At 40.5% G+C, this 21,133-nt stretch overlaps 1 protein-coding gene across 2 annotated transcripts in view; it reads right to left on the bottom strand.

The window, feature by feature from the left end:
• Positions 1-707: 707 nt before the first annotated feature.
• Positions 708-21,133, bottom strand: part of LOC102791826 (1-phosphatidylinositol 4,5-bisphosphate phosphodiesterase delta-3-A-like) — a 33,784-nt gene continuing 13,358 nt past the window's right edge. For both annotated transcript variants that reach the window (XM_087845218.1, XM_087845219.1), the window contains 10 exons: positions 20,352-20,553; positions 17,354-17,498; positions 11,991-12,143; positions 10,165-10,302; positions 9,918-10,071; positions 7,605-7,721; positions 6,319-6,497; positions 5,976-6,111; positions 3,042-3,191; positions 708-2,923 (listed from right to left, as the gene is read on the bottom strand). In XM_087845218.1, the coding sequence (XP_087701344.1) occupies positions 2,781-2,923; positions 3,042-3,191; positions 5,976-6,111; positions 6,319-6,497; positions 7,605-7,721; positions 9,918-10,071; positions 10,165-10,302; positions 11,991-12,143; positions 17,354-17,498; positions 20,352-20,553 (1,517 nt within the window). In that variant the 3' untranslated portion in view covers positions 708-2,780. The remainder of the gene's footprint in view (positions 2,924-3,041; positions 3,192-5,975; positions 6,112-6,318; positions 6,498-7,604; positions 7,722-9,917; positions 10,072-10,164; positions 10,303-11,990; positions 12,144-17,353; positions 17,499-20,351; positions 20,554-21,133) is intronic.

The following is a 21,133-nucleotide window of genomic DNA, read 5'->3' as shown; positions in this document are numbered from 1 at the left end:
TGTTTATGTAATTCAAGTTTACAGATTCAGAACCTCATGTCATACTAATACATAACAAAACCGTATTAATCACAGGAGAAATCAATTTTATTTCAAGTTTAATTCTAATTCTAATGGATGTTGAACATCTGCTTTGCTTTGTCTCCATACTTAAACATGAAGGTCAATATATTCATGTGTTAAAGTGGGATTCAGCAGGTGTGGGAACCCTGATATCTGAGCAGATTTAGGCTGTGGTTAGCTTAAACTGTACTACTGCTCTTATTGGATTTAGCCATCTGAATTCAACAAAAGATAAGCAGATGTTACATAAACTATCACGACTGATTTCCAGCCCATAGGCAGTATAAAAATATAAATGTGGAATTCAGTGAATGTGTCTGTGAATGTTCTCAGTCATCCAGGCCATCATAGTCTAAGGAGCTTGGAAAGAAAAGCATTTGGACTTCTTTAAGTTTCCTTGAAGATGTTTCACCTCTCATCCGAGAAGCTTCTTCAGTTCTAAGACCAACTGGTGGAAAGTCCCAGATTTTAAGCCCTATGGGAGTACAGGAATATGGGAGCCCCCTTTGGGAAGGGATCTCAAAGCTTCCCAACTTACAGACAGTTGGTGTCGTACAACCATTGATGGGAAGGTTACTTTTATAATGTATTCCACTACAGAATACAGATTACATGCCCCAAAATGTATTCTGTAACGTATTCCGTTATGTTACTCAATGAGAGTAACGTATTCTGAATACTTTGGATTACTTAATATATTATCAAGCTTTTTACAACTACATGAATGTACTATTGCTGTGATTTATTACTATCACTGAAGGTTACTCGCCATACCAATACCAACTAGATTTTTAAATCTTAATATAAATGAGTAACAGTAGGTGGACATTAGGTAAGGCTGCACTTTTTGCAGCGATCTCGTATAGAAAACTATTCAGCGCGTATATAAAACAGGCGCCGAACCGTAGTAAAGTGACCTCTGGCTAATACATCGGTTCGTGTCGGGCTCGTAGCCGAAAACTAGCTTTACTTTGTTGTCTGGGTCAACTTTGATATGCGGGCTGCAAGTAGAGGTGACATGGGCCGCGAGATTGTGACACAGTCATTAGAGGCTCTTAATGCATGTTTTGTTCGGGTGTCCACCAGCGTGGAATTACCATAAATAGAGAGGGCATAGCCTAACATATGAAACAGGAAAAGACCGCCATGCAATCCCTTTGTTTCAACAAAGTAACTGTATTCTGAATACCACCTTTTAAAACGGTAAGTGTAACGGAAGACAGTTACTTTAAACACGTAATGCCGGTACATGTATTCCATTACTCCCCAACACAGCGTACAATACCAACTGTCCAAACTTTACTCTTGGCACAGTACAGTCAGACAAGTACCATTCTCCTGGCAACCACAAAACCCAGACTCATCCATTGGATTTCCAGACAAAGAAGTGTGATTTGTCACTCCAGAGAAAACTTATCCACTGCTCTAGAGTCCAGTGGTCTCATGCTTTACACCAAGTGCTTGTATTATATAATGCTAGGACGCAGCTGCTCGGCCATGGAAACACAGTCCATTCTGCTCTCTATGCACTGTTCTCAAGCTAATCTGAAGGCTACATGAAGTTTAGAGGTTCTGGAGCAATTGACTCAGAAACCTGGTGACCTCTGTGCAGTATGCACCTCAGCATCCACTGACCCCACTCTGTGGTTTTATGTGGCCTACCACTTTGTGGCTGAGTTGCTCTCATTCCCAGTCGCTTTTACTTTGTTATAATACCACTAAAAGTTGATTGTGGAATATTTAGTAGCAAGGAAATTTCATGACTGGACTTGTTACACAGGGGGCATCCTAACAGGACATCCTGGAATTAACTGAACTCCTGAGAGTAACTCATTCTTTCACTGCATGCCTAGGCACTTGATTTTATACACCTGTGGCCATGGATGTGATTGGAACACCTGAATTCAATGATTTGGATGCGTGAGTGAATACTTTTGGCAATATGTATGCATTAAGCTGTTTGAAACTTTGTACTTCCAATTGCCTGCCACTAATGTTACTTCTTTTATGCTTGATCCTCTTCTGTAGCACTAGCTAGATTTCCCTTTGTTTAATTCATCACACACTATAAGAACCTGTGATGGATACACTAACAGTTATCTGTGACTTTGATGTTTAAAAGTGTGAAATGTCAAGAAATAACTCTTCTCAAGTGTCTTAAATTTAAAGTAACAAACATTTGAAAATGTAAGGAGTAGAAAATATGTATATTGATATACAGAAATATTTGGTTAAGATGTAGGGAGTAAAAGTAAAAGTTGTCAGAAAAATAAATACTCAAGTAAAACTAAACCAGAGCTAAAAATTCGACTTAACTACAACAACATGTATGTAATACAAAGTGCTTGTACTCTATTAGTTCTCAGCTCTGACTCCGACCCTACTTCTAAGAGTTTAAAGTACTTGGGAAGCTTTCTACAAATGAGACATTATTACAATAATTCAGGTAAAACAGACACTTAAATTGACTGCTCTGAAATCTTAGGTGTATCATAAGTCACTGGTATGCACAGTATTACCTAATTGGCTTTTAGCATTGCATAACAATGTTGTCTTCTTAACAAATCTCAAATACAGTTTTGAAACAATACTGTTGCGTAAAAAAATGAATCAGTTGATGATACCGGTGCTACATCTGTGAGAGAAAGCTGTAACCACTGAGTTTTCTCTGATTAACTACCATGGAATGATCATGTGGCTGAAGGGCAGACGTGGGATTAGGGATTCTTGGTTGGAAAGTGGGTTGGTGATTTTGCTGAAGATTTGGAGTTCTGACAGGAAGTGACCTTAATATGTATAAAGAGTGACGCAGGTGAAAGGCTTGATCCATCCATCTTGAGCAGTCGGACATGACGATAACCTGCAGAGTTAAGGGGGTTTAAGATAAGTAGAATATGTGGCTATTCATATTGTGTTGATGTTGACGACACACACACACACCCACACACACATATTAACCCATTCGCTGCCACACATACCTGTGCGGACACTGGGGAAAGGGAGAGTGAATTGTCCCAGGAAGTCATTTCTGGAAGTATAGTCATGATCCTCCACCAAAAAGCGGACCAGAGCCAAGTCAGGGACATGGACGGTAAAGTTAAAGGTGCAGTCCCACCGTGGATTAAAGCCTGTAATGAAGAACATACATTCACACACTAATTTTAGCAATGTGTAAAGTGATAGTGTTTCTAAGCTTTTATGCCTGGTGTAAAACTGAGCTGTCCACTTTTAATACAACCTGACATGATTATAGAAATCACTGCATGGCTCAAGAGCTGTTAGTGAACACCATTCATCGCTGCATTTCCAAAGTTCAAACTTTACCATGCAAAGAAAATAAAGTAAATGAAAAAAGATGTCAGAACATAATTAAATTTTTCATCAGATGAAAAGTGTGATACTTAGGACACTCAAGTTTAACATTAGCTGTTATACACTCTCATGTTGGTGACAATAACGGGAATAAATAAACATGTTTATTCATGTTTTCATGTGTTAGAGCCCTGATTGCAGTTCAGAAGCTGAGCTTTAAGGTGAGGAAGAGGAACACAGTTTATCCGTAGTTGCATTAACTCGCTATTAGTTTCTTTCACATTCTTACTTCTTCCATGGCTTCTTCTTCTGAGATGATAAAACATACAGTAGTTATAATCCTTAATATCTTGACACTCAAGGTGCAAAACTGAATTACATACGTGGCCAGTCTCTAGCCACATACTTAGGCAGAATCGCAATTTCCATCTGGCCCACTGTTTTAAACACTGCGCAACATGGGGATTTTTTACAAAATCAGTATATGTAAATTTTATTGAGCAGAGGTGGCAAAAATACACATTGTTTACTTTAGTAGAGGCACAGATACTGGTGTTAAAAATACTCTGGTAAAATTACTGATTCGATTTCTTTACTCAAATAAAATGGTAAATGGCCTGTATTTGTATAGCGCTTTTACTAGTCACGCCTAGGGACCCCAAAGCGCTTTACACACCCAGTCATCCACCCATTTACACACTGGTGGAGGCAGCTACAGTTGTAGCCACAGCTGCCCTGGGGCAGACTGACAGAAGCGAGGCTGCCATATCGCGCCATCGGCCCTTCTGGCCATCACCAGTAGGCGGTAGGTGAAGTGTCTTGCCCAAGGACACAACGACCAAGACTGTCCGAGCCGGGGCTCAAACCGGCAACCTTCCGATTACAAGGCGAACTCCCAACTCTTGAGCCACGATCGCCCATAAAGTGAAAAAGGATGAAATGTACTTGTAGTGGCTCAGCATGGGGGAAAGAAACACAACTCATAATAATTTCCATTGTTCGCTCCAGTAGATTTTCTTTGTATACAGGGTGTGCTCAGCTGCTGCTGCTGCTGAGGTTCACTGCTCTTTGTGGATTTACACAACTTAATTCAACAAGATGTAACCCAATATTTCATAAGCTATCTTGGCTTATTTCTAACCCCTGCACTAATATATACTGTTTATAATGTCTTTATACAAGACAGTATACAGGTGGTATGAAGGTGGAATTTAATGAATGAATCTAAGCATCATCAGGTTATTGTAAATTAACACTGACCATGAGCATCACAGCCACTGTGCAACAGTCCATAACAGTGCTTTACTGTAAATTCCTCACAATACTGCTAAGCTAACCTGTTCATCCTGCACTAAACTGCAGAATATGTTCATGCAGATTTTGAATAATATAATTGTAGTGTACCTCAATTTGTTTTTCAGGAAGTTTCACAATATGAAAATCATAACTTAGCTCGTGGCTCAGGGGGTTGGGAAGCGTATCTGTAACCGGAAGGTTACAGATACACTGCCGGTTGCCGGTTCGATCCCTGGTGGTGGTCGTTGTGTCCTTGGGCAAGACACTTTACCCTACCGCCTACTGGTGTTGGCCAGAGGGGTCGATAGCGTGATTTGGCAGCCTCGCTTCTGTCAGTCTGCCCCAGGGCAGCTGTGGCTACAACCGTAGCTGCCTCCACCAGTGTGTGAATGTGAGAGTGAATGAATAGTGGCATTGTAAAGCGCTTTGGGTGCCTTGAAAAGCGCTATATAAATCCAATCCATTATCATTATAACTTCACATCATACACAGATCTTATTTAAAAATTAGGGCATGCCTAAGTTCTAATTTGCAGTTTATCAAATGCCAGTTGGAAAGTACACGCGGTGTAACTTCAGCTAGCAGAAACACACAAAACATATAAGCTGTGCACAAACAGTGTGTTTGCTAGTATTTGTTGAGCTGATAGAGAAGTTTCATTTGAAATTACCTGAGTTATTCCCTTTTTATGTACCCCTCCTGTGTAGTGCTAGCTTGACACTAAAGTACCGAGACCACAACGGACAGACACCTGCACCAAAAACACCACTTCAGCCCACTTTCACCCCTAGTTAGTAGGGGTTTAAACTGGTTTGATGTTTGGATTTTTTGACATTATATATAAAGAGTAATAATTGTAATACCTCAAATTTGTTTTCATATTCTTATGGTCCTCATTTTTATTTTAGTTTAGATTATTTCTAGTTGCACAGGGGGAAAAGACATTATGGGCCAGTCTGTTTCCTGTAAATATTGCAGAATAATAAAGTTGACTTCTTTTCTTCTAAACTTCTTTTATAAAGGTGGTCACATTTGCTGCTGATTGGCCACTACTTACTCTCTTAATTTTTCTGAAAGCAATAAAGGTGTTATTACTTTTTCATAGGTTGCCTCTGCATGTTAGCTTCATTTTTCTTAAATAAATAGTGATGTTGTACTATGTCCCAAAGAGAACCCACATGGGTACAAAATTATAACCTGTCACAATCAAACCCAGGAACCTCTTTCTGTGACAGGGCTAACAACTACACTACCCTTAAAGCATTTAACTATAAAATGATCTTTTATTGTAAAGACATATATACCATTGTTTTCAACATAATGCGTTTTCTTCTTATTGTTGTCAATAGGAGCGCCGTGGATCTCCACCCACACTTGTGGGTCCACAATGGAGCTGGGCTTATCCCATTCTGGTTTAGGCAGCTGCTGAGCTGAAATGACCTGGAATAACAACAAAGCAAGAGAGATCTTTATTTAATTAAAGTATCATTATAGATTGGAGAAGAAGAACCCACTCAAGAAATAGACAAATTTCTTTAATGGGTTATGTTTGGAATCAATATTGAGGCAACTAGAGCTTTCTAAAATCGTTACAATAAGAAACATTTGGTCACCAAGCTTAAAATACAGATTTAGTTTCCATCTTACCCGAACAGTGAGCATGACAGGTTTGTGGCCAGGACCTCCTCCCACATTCTCAGGATTGAAAGTACTGTCAGGCTGACACAAGAAGGCAGGTTTCAGAATGTACCCACACTCACCATTCTGCAGAAACCTGCCTTGGTTCAAATCCATCTGCTCACCAGGTGTCTGGAAGTTCAGAGCAACTGGAGAAAACAAAACATCAGTGTGAAGAGCATGCAGGCCTCCTGAGACAATGTCCATCAGAGATGGGCAGTAACGCGTTACTGTAATCCGATTACTTTTTCAAGTAACGAGTAAAGTAAGGGATTACTATGGCAAAAACGGTAATTAGATTACCGTTACTTTCCTGTAGGAACGCTGCGTTACTGCGTTACTAAAACTGTGATTTTTTTGCGAGAATGTCTCATGACAGTGACGTAAGCGAGTGCGACATTAGTGACAACAGCTGTGTGCAGATCAACAATGGATCATATATCGAGTGCAGAGAGAGTATGAGCGTGCAGCGTTTAAAGCGTGGAAGTACTGACCTTACTTTGAGTTTGATTCCATAAAAAGTGACAAAAACATTAGTGTCCGTTGTGCGTGGGAAGAAAACTTCCCTAAACTTCCGAGCAAGCACCGAGTAGCTACCACGTAATGGGAAATTCACAGAGAAACTGCCGTATCCTTCCACTGACCGCTGCACACCTGCACCAGGGTAAACCTCCGCCTACCCTACTCCTGCTTTACAGGTGAAAATAGAGCAACAGGACCGCTAGTCTTTGACTTTATTTATTTTCTGCTGTGTTTTACTTGCATCTATTTGAAAGACTGAGTGTAAACACAAATATATATATATATATATTATGTGCTGGAATGTGCAGAATGTGCTTGATGCATAAAGTTAAAAGATTTAAACTAATAAAACAAGTTTTAAAAAGAGACTTTTCCATTTGATTACATTTTGTATGATGGATTATGCAGAAAAAGTAGAATTGGGCTGAAAGAGCTATTTATCACCTATTCAGGTTGTAAATCGTGTTTTTAAAAAGTAACTAAGTAACTAAGTAATTAATTACTTTTGAAAATAAGTAATCAGTAAAGTAATGGGATTACTTTTTTGGGAAAGTAATCAGTAATTAGTTACTGATTACTTTTTTCAAGTAACTTGACCAACACTGATGTCCATTAGTCTACCCACTGGAGGCGCGAGTGTGGGAGAACAGTTAGTGACAGTTCTTTACTTTACTTTCTGTTTGCTTCTCTTAAAAATAGAACAACATAAACAACATATTAAAAAATGCTCTCACCAATTTGACAGCCTGCATTCCACATCTCCTGAGGGTTATAGTTGGAGGAATGGAGGCGCTGGCCTGAGGGGTAGATCCTGCTCAACTGGTGACTGTTGTGACGAACAAAATACACCCCTGAATTGAGAGAACAAGAAAAGTTCAACACATTTTGCATTGTCGTTATGCTCTTGAATAAGGTACAGTCAACACAGGAATCTCTCTACCCAAATTATAAGTTTATATAAACTTCTACATCTAGATTGCAGCACACAGTTCTGTGCACAAGTCTCTACCTTTAGATTTTGCTTGCTAGGTGCCCAGGCCACGCACACACACACACACACACACACACACACACACACACACACAATGGTGCTTTGAACCACTGATCAAAGCACCATTCACAGAGAGTTGGGGAATGGCTGCAATCACAGCATTGTAAGATGGTGAAAGATGTACCCTTAGCCCCCTTACTCAATTTAGAGATGGTATTTCCCTTTTAATGTTAATGGCTTCTCTGACCACCCATTTAAACCGGTCCTGTACATCCGGTATCAGGATCTGTACATCTGTACATGCTCATCATTAAAAGAGTGGCGACCGGTCTATAAAGCAATATATAAATTACATCAATCTTCCTGGCACTTAACAGCGTGCACTATATTACTCTGTTTGTGCCGGAGGACCTGATCCTTGGTCCTAATTTTTGTGTGAGGTGCATGAGGCGTTAATAGTGAGAATGACTATGTGAAAAGTAGAGTGCTATCAAAGTTGAAGGGACAGATGGGACATGAGTACAAGACTGCTGGTCAACAGTGCAAAATCTACACCTCCCCCCCAATGTCTAAGGTGCATGTAACACTGAGAGGCAGACAGTAGTGATTGTCACCCCCTCTGCAGCCCCACCACCAACCAAGGAAAAGCGACTCGGGACCATTTCAAAAGTGCCCCAGAACACGGCTGCACCCAAGGCCAGCACCCACCGACCCTATCACAAAGGATAGTGTAGCAAATGCAGACGGGAGGAGGCAGACCTTTTCTCCAAACTAATTTAATCTAGACTAAATTTCTATATTGTGTAATATACAAATCATTTTTAAATTTCCAATTCATAAGGATAATTTTACTATCAATGTATGGGGCAGTAAGGACTAGATGTGTTGTATATGGTTGAATATCTAATTCACTTATGTCACCTAAGATGCACAGTTTGGGTGAGGATGGGATGCACCAACTAAACCTAAATGGATCGGTCTTCAGAATATCCTCTGCCAGAACCTCTGGAAAGGCATACAAGACCATACTAGTATTGCTGCCTGTACATTGGGGTTTCCCCTAGTGGACGAGAGAGTTTGTTCCCTGCGCCTTTGGGTCAGGGAACAGGTCCTGACTGTCATCTGCGCTTATGTGCCAAACGACGGTTCAGAGTACCCGGCCTTCTTGGAGTTCCTGGGCAGGGTACTTGACGGTGCTCCACCTGGGGACCCTGCTGTCCTACTGGGAGACTTCAATGCTCATGGGGCTTCAACAACAGTGAGACTTGGAGGAACGGCCTGCCGGATCTGAACTCGAGTGGTGTTTTGTTGTTGGACTTCTGTGCAAATCACAGTTTGTCCATAACGACCACCATGTTCAAGTATAAAGGTTTCCATTAGTGCACGTGGCACCAGGGCACCCTAGGTCACAGGTCAATCGGTTTTGTAATCATATCTCCAGACCCGCGGCCATATGTTCTGGGCACACGGGCAAAGAGAGGGTCTGAGCTGTCAACTGATCACCACCTGGCGGTGAGTTGGATTAGGTGGTGGGGGAGGACACCAGAGATGAAGGGAGACATCTCTGGTGTCTTTATATTTAAGCTTGTAACAGACATTTATGCAATATAATGAAATAAATGGGGAATAAACAAAGAATATATTTAAATTTAATTTCATTTAATTTCATTTAAATTAAATTCAAAGAGAATTTCAATAGTTTTCTTCAATCTTTTAGCACAGGTTCTCTCAGGTTAAATGCAATTTTAAAAAAACCTATATACTAATAGGTAAGTATACAGATATATTAGTGCTGTCAAACAATTAAAATGTTTAATCATCATCATCACAGGGTTGCTGTGGATTAATTTTGATTAATCACGATTAAATATCATTCTGTCCCTTTTCCCTTTCTATTCCTGGCTTCCTTCTTCTGTCTTTCATCTTATAAAACAAACCAACAATATTACTTGCAAAACATAAAGAAATGTGGGGTGTCTCAGTACCTTTGCTACTGTACTTGTACTGTACAAACTATTCCACTTTACTCTAAAAGGCAAGTTTAGACGTGTCCTACCTGAGTCCTTAATATGTCTGAGTGCATCACTTTCGGAGAAAGATGACATGTTGGTTGCTGGACTTTTGGCAGCTTGTTCGAAGCTTTTAAAGGGAACACTGCAAGTGTACACAACCAGGTCTGATAGCTCCGGAGTTATCTTGGAGACGCCTGCCTGACATCACATGCACATACACAGAAACCAAATGAATTAGTCACCATCCAGAAGTGGTCAGAGGTACTGTTTCTAGGACAGTGTCGTACCAACCTTTTTATCCTCCTTCCTTCTGGGCTTCCCTTCTGTGCAGCTGGTCTCCTCATCTGAGGAACTGAGGTCTGAAGAGCTGGACGAGCATTCCTCCAACCTCTCCTTCTTCCCCTTCACTAGGACTTTACCTTTAAGAGCCTACACACACACACACACACACACACACACACACACACACACACACACACACACACACACACACACACACACACACACACACACAATGTTTGTTCTGGTGGCCCACATTAATAAGAGAGCATGTTTTAAAGAATATGTGTCTACTGTGCTCAGAATACAATCACCAGCTCCTCTCCGTTTGTACTCTTCCAACCCTTGCCTATGCCGGGATGTCCCTGATCCCACATCGCTTTGGAGTTCATCACTGGACCCTTAACAGGTAACCCAATTCTAACTATTGTAGACCATTTTTCTAAAGCAGCTAATATCACTGCCCTGCCTAGGCTACGCTTTGTTCTGGAAACCACTCAACTCATCAATGACCATGTTTTCTGCCTGAATGTCATATCAGGCAACAGTCCCCACTTCCCGAGTTTGGAAAAAATTCTGTACTGAGCCCAGATCAGTCTCTGTTCTGGTTTTCACGCACAGAGTAATGGCCAGGCCGATAGGGCCAATCAGGAAATGGAGACCACCCTCCGCTGTGCTGCCACATCCAACCCTGCACACATTAACCTTTTCTGCCATTGGTCTTTCTCCTTTTGAGGCATTAGTGATCTGCCTATTGATCACGATAAGCATTAAATAATTTTCACCTAGTTAGACACAAATTGCAGATTTTTCCTATTGTATAGAGAAGTTTTTCCTTTTGTAAAGCTCTAAACATATTTGTTACATTTATACACTTGTGATACATAAAGGTAACTGCAGTTACAGCATAATCTTCCCAATAGAGCTCTCTGAGCAGTGCTCAAATTTTAGATAAAATTTAGTCATGTTCACAGACTGAAAACTGCATTACAGGGCTAAATAATTGTCTCATGAAAGGGGCTACTTTCACATTTTTCTGTAATGCTTTTGAATATGTTAAATTCTTACTGCATAACTATGTTACATGAGAAAAAGGTCAAAGGGCTCTGAAAAAATCTCATGAGAGATAAACGACACATGAAACATTTACTGCAAGTTTTCCTATACCAGGCTGAAACAAAGCTACAAATGTTCTAAGGTTTTATCAGAAGTATCAGAGGAACAAATGTATTTAATTGTTTTAGTTTCAGTTATAATAAAAGATGGTAAGCAGTCTTACCAGCTGTGTAAAATACTGACAGCTGCCAGTGTTACACCTCAGCCTCCTAGTAATTATTGTATAAATTTAAGAATCCTAGGTGACTTCCTTCTTGAGTTACAGACCTCTGACCGTGAAGGTCCCCGAGATTCAAATTCATTTGAGGTTTTCAGTAAATGAACCTATGGCATTAATTTAAAAATCCTACGTCGCCATCTTTATCATGTTTTAAAGTTGGGTGTCCACGCCTGGCAGAGTGATGACGGTACCCTATCAGCCTTTTACAGCTGAGGATTAAAAACTGTAAAAGTGGTTGGAGACTGAAAAACTTTTATAGGACATTGAAAGCCAGCCAGTCTAATTTTAACCATGTCCACCTTCCAATGAAAAGTATCAAACACAATACATATATCTCTTTGTATGGATCATTTTTATCTTTATTAATCTGATGAAAACTGTAATTGTGAGAACAATCTATATGTGGTTTAATTAACCCAGGAATATTTACACGTCCCACATAAAGTTTGCTATCAGTGGATTTAGTGGTGGTAATGGGAACTGAACTTCCTTGACTACTTACCTCTGGAGAAGGCAAATTGTGGGGATCCAGGCCTTCAAGAGGCTTTGTTAGACATTTGTCTCCCAGAATGGAGTGCAGATGTCTAGCCATAACTTTCTGCTGCTCCAGAGAGCAGTGGTTCTCCAAAGACAGGATTAGAGGGTAGGGAGAGGACTGGGATAGACACAATGTTGGAAAGTCAGTGAGAAAAGTATTTTCTGTAGACCAGAGAAAGATAAGGAAATTATCACTTGGCCTGTCAGCAAAATTGTCACTGTGGCTAATGTCGATCTATAACACACCTTCCTCTTGTGTTAGGGTTGGCACCAACCTGTTTTTAGGTTTTAAATGCATAGAAGTGCTATTTAAATTTGTTTATTGCATCAACCTTTTTTGACTTTGTCAGGAACCTCAATTTAAACAAAATAAAATAAAAAATAATTTCACAAAATTACAAAATGCTTTGGCAAAAGTTATGACCTTTGTGTTGTCAGGGTCGGTTCTGACCCAGTTAAAATAATCAGTGCCAAAACTAAAATCATAAACACACTGAGCTCACTAACACTGTCGGAGAGAAGTTAGGGGCTTCTCTCTCTGTTTGTCTCCCCAGAACAAACAGCCCCTTTTATCCCTACTGCTTGATTGAAAAGGTAATCCAGATGGAAATGTATAAAAATGTAACACATGTAAAGACGTTGGTGACATGCAGAGTATACATCTCCAGTTTGCAGCATGCAAAAATGAGAAGATTTACAATAAGCCAAGCTCTGCATCATATCTTTGAATAGAAGTAGGCAGAAGACACAAAACAGCACAACAATATGGACAAGCCAGTTTCTGAGGAGCAGGATGACAGCAAATTTCAACCACGGGATACAACAAAGATACATCTGATAAGTCTGATGAGGAGGTCACAGGTGCTGAAGCTGCTTCTGTTCTGCTGAAACATACAAATCCAAAAGTGGTCACATCTCTTGGAGTGCAGTATCTCCTGGCTTGCATGGCAGGCCACTGCTGAAAATGTCACCAAAATGACCCCTGGGATTACCAGGTGTGCCGTGACAAGAATACGTGACATCAAGACATGTTTTAATTTGTTATTGATTTCACCACTTTTCCTAAAAGTCATTATTGCTATTACAATGCTTTAAAGAAAAAACAGCCCATGGCAACATTTGGAATGTCACCGCTGGGAATACCTGGATGCTTATATTGGTGCATTATAAACACTGGCAGTTTCTGGATGCATCGCCAGGCAGAATCTTTTTCTTTTGAATGGTATTAAAAGTCCTCAGATTTGACAACAGTGGTCCTAGAGCAAAACTGACAAGCTTGCCCATCAGAGATGTATGGGAGAGATTGGTGCATCTTCTTCCACTGATGTTCAACTCAGGGCAGAGGTGACAGCAGATGAACATTTTGTCCCTTTCATGGAAAAATGCTCTATCTGGCAACATAACACCAGCCAGCCTGGCAAAAAAGACACAGAAATCCATGCATAGCTGATGCAAAAACTGCAATGCACGGAATCTACAGACTTACACAGACTAATGTGCAATTAGTATCCCTGTGAAAAATCAAGGAAAACTTCTAATCCTTAATATGATTACTGGACTGCGAGGACACGTGACAATATCATGTGCGACAGTTTCTTTACCATCTATGACCTTGGATAAGGACTTCAGGAAGAAACTTACCAATAAAACGAAGGCAAGCAAAACAAAAAAACTTGAACTGACCCCTGAAGGACAGGGCTCCACTTTCTTAAATATGTATGCATTAAACTGACCTGTAACACCACAGATTAGGGATGCAACGATACCAATTTTTTCAAACCGATACGATACCGATACTTGGATCTGAGTACTTGCCGATACAGAGTACAAAAACCGATACTTCTACCACACACACACACACACACACACACACACACACACACACACACACAAATGCAGTGAATTGGAAGACAGGTTTTATTTTATTCTCTGCCGATAAAAAATAAAATCTTAATAAAAATGACCACAAAAAAATTTGCACTTCTGTTAAATTATTGCAGAGTCTCCACATTGTAATTTAACAAAATATCACTGAACTATTGGCACTGTCTCGAGCTTTCAGAATAATAAATAAACACTTCTGTTTATTTATTATATTTCATATCGCAGCTCGAGTATGCTGAGAAGACGGTGCAATCCTATGTTTTCCACGACCGGCATTGGCTGGTCATCCAGAGCGATAAAATGAGTTGAGCCTCTGTTATTTTAACTGCCAGTGGATTTTCTCTTGACATTTTTCTTCGCTTTTCCAAAACCTGAGTTAAAGTTGGCTGTTCCACACTGCTGACATTTTGTTTAGCCTAGCTACAGCAGCCTCCAGTTTCTCTTTTTTATCTGGAGCCGCCAGTCTCACTCGCCTAACCCTGTGCCTGTTTAGTGCGGGATGTCCCCCTAGTGGCCAATCTAAAAAACTACAACAGAAATGACATGCCACCCTCTGATTAATGAAATAAGTTGGTATCGGTTCATGGTATCGGTTAACTTTTACGAGTATGAGTACACACACATTTTACAGTATCGCCCCGATACCCGATACCAGTATCGGTATCGGTGCATCCCTACCACAGATCTTACAATAGTTAATAACATTAAAATAAAGAATAAATAAAAGAAATTATTTTAGAGATATATTCTAGTAGTTGTAATTAATAGTAAGGTAACATAAAAAATCTCTTGAGGTTCAGTTTACCATTTTTTTCGATTGAAAAGGTATCCTGTAAAAAAGCCCTGTGGGCCACATTAAAACCAATCTTTTCATAGATAAGGAAGCTGAAGAAGGTAACCAATAGGTAACAAACAAATTGGATGATAAATTATTGTTTTGGCTGATTTGAGGCACGGTCAAAACTGACACGTTAACATAAGAGACAGTAACAGAAAGCTAACACAAGAGGAAGGACAAGCAGTAAAAATCAAAGAACATATACAGCAGCAGCATCTATATCTATATATCTCAAGACACAAGTCCAATCCATCATCAGAATGGACAAACATATATTTACTAGGGGTGCAACGATACTCGTATCGATATTGAACCGTTCGATACAGTGCTTTCGGTTCGGTACGCATATGTATCGAACAATACTAAATTTTTAATTTATTTTATCAACTTTCCTTCTGACGATGCTGTCTGTGTTGAGCGCTCAGTGGATCTGCGCTCGACAGTGCAGCCTAGGCGGAGTAGTCGAACGCAGATTCACTGAGCGCAGGGCAAGCTAGCTAGACAGAAGTTAAGCTCGTTGCAACATGGCAAATTGAACCTCCCCCACCCTCATTCAGATCTGGTGTCTGGAACTATTTTGGTCTTCATGTGACGTATGACCCTGAAGGTAAGCTGTCATGGACTAAAGTAAAACAGTATGTCAGATGTGCCACGCAATGCTCAATTACATGAGTGGGAACTAGTGTGTTAGCGCAGTTAGCTCGTTAACGTGTTGGCCGTCCAGCCCCACGCACGGGGCAATCCGCGGTAGCTCATTAACAGAGATTTGCCGTGTTGTGGCGTTAACGTCATTTCAGATTAACGCTGACAGCACTAGTGGGAACACAACGAATATGACTGCACATTTACTCCAACAGCATCCTCGTGCAAAGACAAGTGGAAGCAGACAAAAACAACAAGCACGCATGCTACAAACTTTAGCCGAGTCATTTAGACAGCCGTTAGCACATGATTCTCCTTATGGGGACCTGATATGTTTAATATGCTGCTGAGAATATAGCCCAGAAGAAGCGTATAGTAGAGCTTTTATTTTGGAAAGAGACATTTCTCTGTAATAAACTCTCTTTTCCAAAGATGAGTAATTCCTCAATCAGATACAGGGCTCGCAAAATCGCTAGCCCGACGTCCCGGGGCTAGCGATTTTTCCAGTCGGGCTGCCCTGCTCTGCTCGTCGGCCTATCGTAGGAAGGAAAAATATATGTCGGAAATGTAGCTGGGTAATTATGTCATTGGCATCGGTGAGCCACTGTCAATATGTGACATATTGAAATCGCGTTTGAATTTGCGCTTGTTTTTTGCTTTCACTTTGCAATCGCGCGAACTGTGTATAGAGAGCGACAGCACTGATTGGTGAGTGGTGATAATTTGCGCACCAATTCCTCTGACATCGTCTTATCAATCGTTAGCTTACTATGCAAACATGACAAGTGAAATCTCCCGCAGCAACCTTAAACATGTGAGAGGTTGATCGCGCAGAGAATCGCTGAGCGTTATGTGAGTGCGTGTGTAAAAGCAGCAGGATATATATTTTAGTTCTGCTGAGCCAAATAAGACAGGTCAGGGTGAAGACGTGACAGCCAAAGAAAAGCTTACCACAAAACGGAAAAGTTATGACAAATCAGACTATAAGGCAAAAAGAAAGTGCAGCTTTATGGTTTCATGGACAAAAGAATTTCTGTGGCTGCAATATGACGAGCTAAATAACCAGGGCTGCACATAAGTGGTCCGCAGGTGCGCATTCGCTGTCAAAATAAAAAACGGGCACAAGATAAGAAGTTGCAACGCGTGTTTGCATACATAAGATTTTCAGACATTTGTTTAGAACTCTTAAAGATGTTGAAGAAGCTCCTTTAAGCAATTACTTTGGTGTTCCTCCACCTCCAAAGAAATGTCAGGAGTCCGAACCACAAAAGAAGCGCGTATTCTCGGAAAAGTGGTTGCAGGAGGTGAGCTGGCTTCAAACAAATGATGAACGCACAGAGAGGTGGTGCAGAATGTGCCGTGAAAATTTAATAAATGACAAATTAATAAAAAGGCATCAACATTTTTTTGTGTATCGAAAAAATATCGAACCGTGACACCAAAGTATCGAACCGAACCGAACCGTGAATTTTGTGTATCGTTGCACCCCTAATATTTACCATCACTAATGATGCATTCAGATGAGCAAAACTAGCTTCTAGAAGTCATTCATAATGGGTCCAAATATATAAATATATATATACATATCTGAACACTGAGAATGTGAGCACAGTGTTAGCATTTGAAGCTTCTGCTGCTTGTGTGAGGAATTGTTTTTGGCTCATTGTGGTCTCTTTAATGTCACGTAATCAAGGTAAGAATTATATAATCTGTGGACTAAAGCAGCATCCATACAGGAAGCAATCTGATTATTGAGCATTACTTTGCAGCTGATGGTTGGTTGTTAGAACACATTCAAGGCTCCAATTAGCTAGTTAACCCTCTAATATATTTACACTACTGTAATAAGTCAGTCAATGATATCTGCAGTAGTTGCTTAGATTGTTTGAAATACCATACTACACAATTTCTACAGTAAGATTTCATTTTCTGCAGAGGACTCTTGGTTACAGTGAAGTACTTACTTTGAAAGCATACTCATTGATAGTCTCAATTACTTCAACGAAGGGCACTTTGGAAGTAAGTGTGTGTCCGTGATAGATAACTGGTTCTCCTTTGTCTCCATCCCAACAGTCCAGCTCCACACACCGACAGCCATGCTTTAGAGCTCTAAAAGACAAATTCAAGCTTTGTGAGTAAAGGTGTACCTTGGGTTAAGAAAAAATTACATCTTAAACACCTTTTATTACATATTTCTGAAGTAAAGTAAATTTAAAGTAACTTAAAAAAAATATGGCATTTAATTACTTTTTGGACAAATGTAACATCAACAAACAACAATGACTGTTCTAAGCATATCAAATCCTATAACAAAGTACATAAAGACAGCAAAATGGCTTTATAGTATTTTGTAGAAGAGATTGCTTTTGAAAATTTATATCTGTGATTTTTTGGCTAATGTTACTTGCATGCTTGCATGCCTGCTTACAATGAATATTTGCCAGCTATCTGACATTTTCCATTTTCCACCTATTTCATCAGTAAACAATACAAATGGTGCACCTGTCACGACCTGCGGGATCGGCAAGGCGCTGATCATAATCTCCCCACTCCTGGCTCTCCTTTTCTATCTCTCTCTCCCCCTCTCTCCCTCCCTCTCCTGTTTGGCCGGGGCAGAACTCATGGTGGGTTCACGCCCTCGGCCCACGCCTTCCTGGATTGGGAACACCTGGGCCTCATCAGACCAGCTGGTATTTTAGAGGGAGGAGGTCAGCTGTTCAACGCTGGATTGTTGTGAAGACTCTAGTCAGCCCAAGTTTCCCATGCCTCCGTCTCAGAAAGTTAACGTGTGTTTCTGTGTTCTAGATTCCCCGGACCCGTCCCCGTGTTTCCCCGTGTGGAGTGTGGAAGGAGTGACTGGTCACTAGCGGAGAGAGAGAGGTTGGCGTGAGCGCGTGTGTGATTCCCCTGTTTTCCCTGGAGCCCTGCCTCTCACATCTTGTATGTAGCACTATCCTCGCACTGTCTGTAAATACACTTGGTGAAGATCTTGTAAATAAACCGTTTCTGTTAAAACACAACTCCGGAGTCCTGCGAGTGGATCCTCAGAGCAACCCGTGACAGCACCATCAGATTCATGCAGAATAGCTGAGTTATAGCTGGCTGGCTAACTTTATTTTGTTTGGTTAAGTTATACTCAGTGTTGGGGAGTAACGGAATACATGTACCGCCGTTACGTATTTAAAATACAAAATATGAGTAACTGTATTCCGTTACAGTTACCGTTTAAAAAGGTGGTATTTAGAATACAGTTACTTTGTTGAAATAAATGGATTACACGGCGGTACTTCCCTGTTTCATATTGTGGCGGGTCAGGACTGTTTGGGTTTTGTTTGACAGCTACGTTCTGTTGTTCCAGGCGGCAGCGTTACGGTTGCCATGGTTACAGGGTGACGCTCTCTCTCTGCGTGTTTCCTGGGTGAGAGAGGCCTTTTTGTTGTTGTTGTGCTAAGCTAACAGGCAGAATGCTACAGGTATAGCTCTAAAGAATGTAGCATCATGGGCAGTGTAGTCCGTGCTGCAGGGAGAATGGACTGCCATACACGTTATGTGTCTGTGAGCGAGGGAGGGAGAAAAAGGAAAAGTACGAGCTGTCATCGAGCAGAAACGGGAGCTGGAAGCATGTAAATATAATAATAACCACTGCAGCCAAGAAGAGAGCCTGACGAGCCCAGCTGTAAGTAAGCTATTAAGACTCGACTGTACACCGTGTTCGTGTTTTCCTCTGAAACAATAAGTTCTGTTGGAGCAGCCTTTCAACACCTCTCTCTGTCTCTGCTAGCAAAGTTGACCCAGACAACAAAGTAAAGCTAGTTTTCGGCTACGAGCCCAACACGGAACCCACCGTTGGAATACATTTTAAAAGTAACCTTCCCAACACTGGTTATACTTAGTAAAAGTATGCGTGAGTGGAATTATCTGGCTTGCCAAATTAACTCACCAGCTGTAATGAGCCATGACTTTAACTTATGTATAATGTTGAACAATGCCATGGTACAAACATTTCTACACTAAAGTATAATTGCCAACATGGGGTTGGTTAGCCAGCTAGTTAAAACTTGTACATGTGGTGGGTTCATTTGTAAATATGGCAATGGTAACTTTTGTTAACAGTACCAAATTCCGAGGTATACACACCAACATTATGACCACCTGCCTAATATTGTGTTTATATCCCTTTGCTCACAGAAAAGCCCTGACCTGTTGAGGACTCCATTGCACCCCTGCAGACACGTTGCAGTATCTGGCACCAAGATTTTAGCAACAGATCGTTTAAGTCCTGCAAGTTGTCAGTTGTGGCCTCAATGGATTGGGCTTGTTTGTCTAGAACATTCCAAAGTTGGATTGAGATCTGGGGAATTTCTGAGGTCAGTATCTTGTCCAAGGACACTTTGGCATGCAACCAGAGACCAACCTTCAAATTAGCAGGCCACCTGCTCTACCTACTAAGCTACAGCCACCCAGGATGAAGTGATAGTCTTGACAGTCTTATTCACTTCACTTGTCAGTGGTCATAATGTTAAGCCCGATTGATGACAAAGTTAATATAAAAGTCTTGTTTAAGTCTCAGTCTAATGCAAGCTTGCACTGAGTGTGCACAAAAGTAAGCACCACTGCTGTTTAATGATTTTCTAGGGTTTCACAGAGATTCTTTCAGATCACAATCTCAATCGCTCAATCTTAATCTGAGTTATGATGTCAGTGGGCTTAGCTAGGCAGCCCAGACAACGCCATCCAGCTGTTTATAGGGGACTGACAAGTACTTGCTGCATTTTGTGTGTTATGATTGGTTTTTACAAAAATTCTAATTCACCTTGTTCAGAATTTTGTGAGACAATTTAAAGTATAATGATTTAGTACAAACCTCTCCTACAATAATAATAGTATACTGCCTTTGGTTACCAAATTAATAAATGTATTTGCACACAGCCTAGTTCGCGATCACTGCCCTGTTGCTGTTACCGTATGTAAGGCTCTGTGCTGCTGCTCCCAGTCAGCTGGTCCTTAGTGAGGTAGGTGTTGTGGGACGAGGAGATGAAGTAGTGCGACAGTGGGTGTGCCATGTCTTGGTAAACTCTAGCGTGTTCTGGGTTAAACACACAGTTTTCCTTTGACAACATGTACATGGTGAAACCATTGGGAGTCATGAAGCTATTCTTCTGGGCTGCAATGGGCAAAGAGAAACAAAGTTTAAAAAATAGGGTATTAAATAAACATCATTTTTATTCTTATAATTAAAAATAATAATAAAAATGCCTTCATTTTTTGTAGCACAGAAACAGAGGGGGAAGACATCCAGAAGGGATGCGACTGGCCAGGAATCAAACTGGTTAACTGGTTGCTGATGTATCCATGTAGACTGCATCCTCTTCACTCATTTACAGCTTTTCAACTCTTTTTATATCAGTGTCTGAATTAATCTTCATGTGCCTATGATTAGTCAATTGATACTAGGAAAATACAGTACACACATAGAGGAGCAGTCTGGAGCAGGGTTTTAATAGTTTAGCAATTTTCATTAGTTTTTATTTTTATTTAGTTTTGACTTCAGATTTTCAATTTTATATCAGTTTTAATTAGTTTTTACCAATTGTTTGCTAGTTTAGTTTTTATTTTTTTGAAAATCCTTAGTTTCAGTTTAGTTTTGATTCGTTTCAGTTATAGTTTTAGTTGTGTTTGCAATAATTAAGTGTAACAAAATCCCAGTTTCATCATATCAGTCATTCTGCTCATCCTTGGGTATG

Source organism: Neolamprologus brichardi, chromosome 8, assembly GCF_056152115.1.
Source record: "Neolamprologus brichardi isolate AB-2024 chromosome 8, ASM5615211v1, whole genome shotgun sequence".
Taxonomy (NCBI): Eukaryota; Metazoa; Chordata; class Actinopteri; order Cichliformes; family Cichlidae; genus Neolamprologus; species Neolamprologus brichardi.
This window is presented reverse-complemented; position numbering and strand designations above follow the sequence as displayed.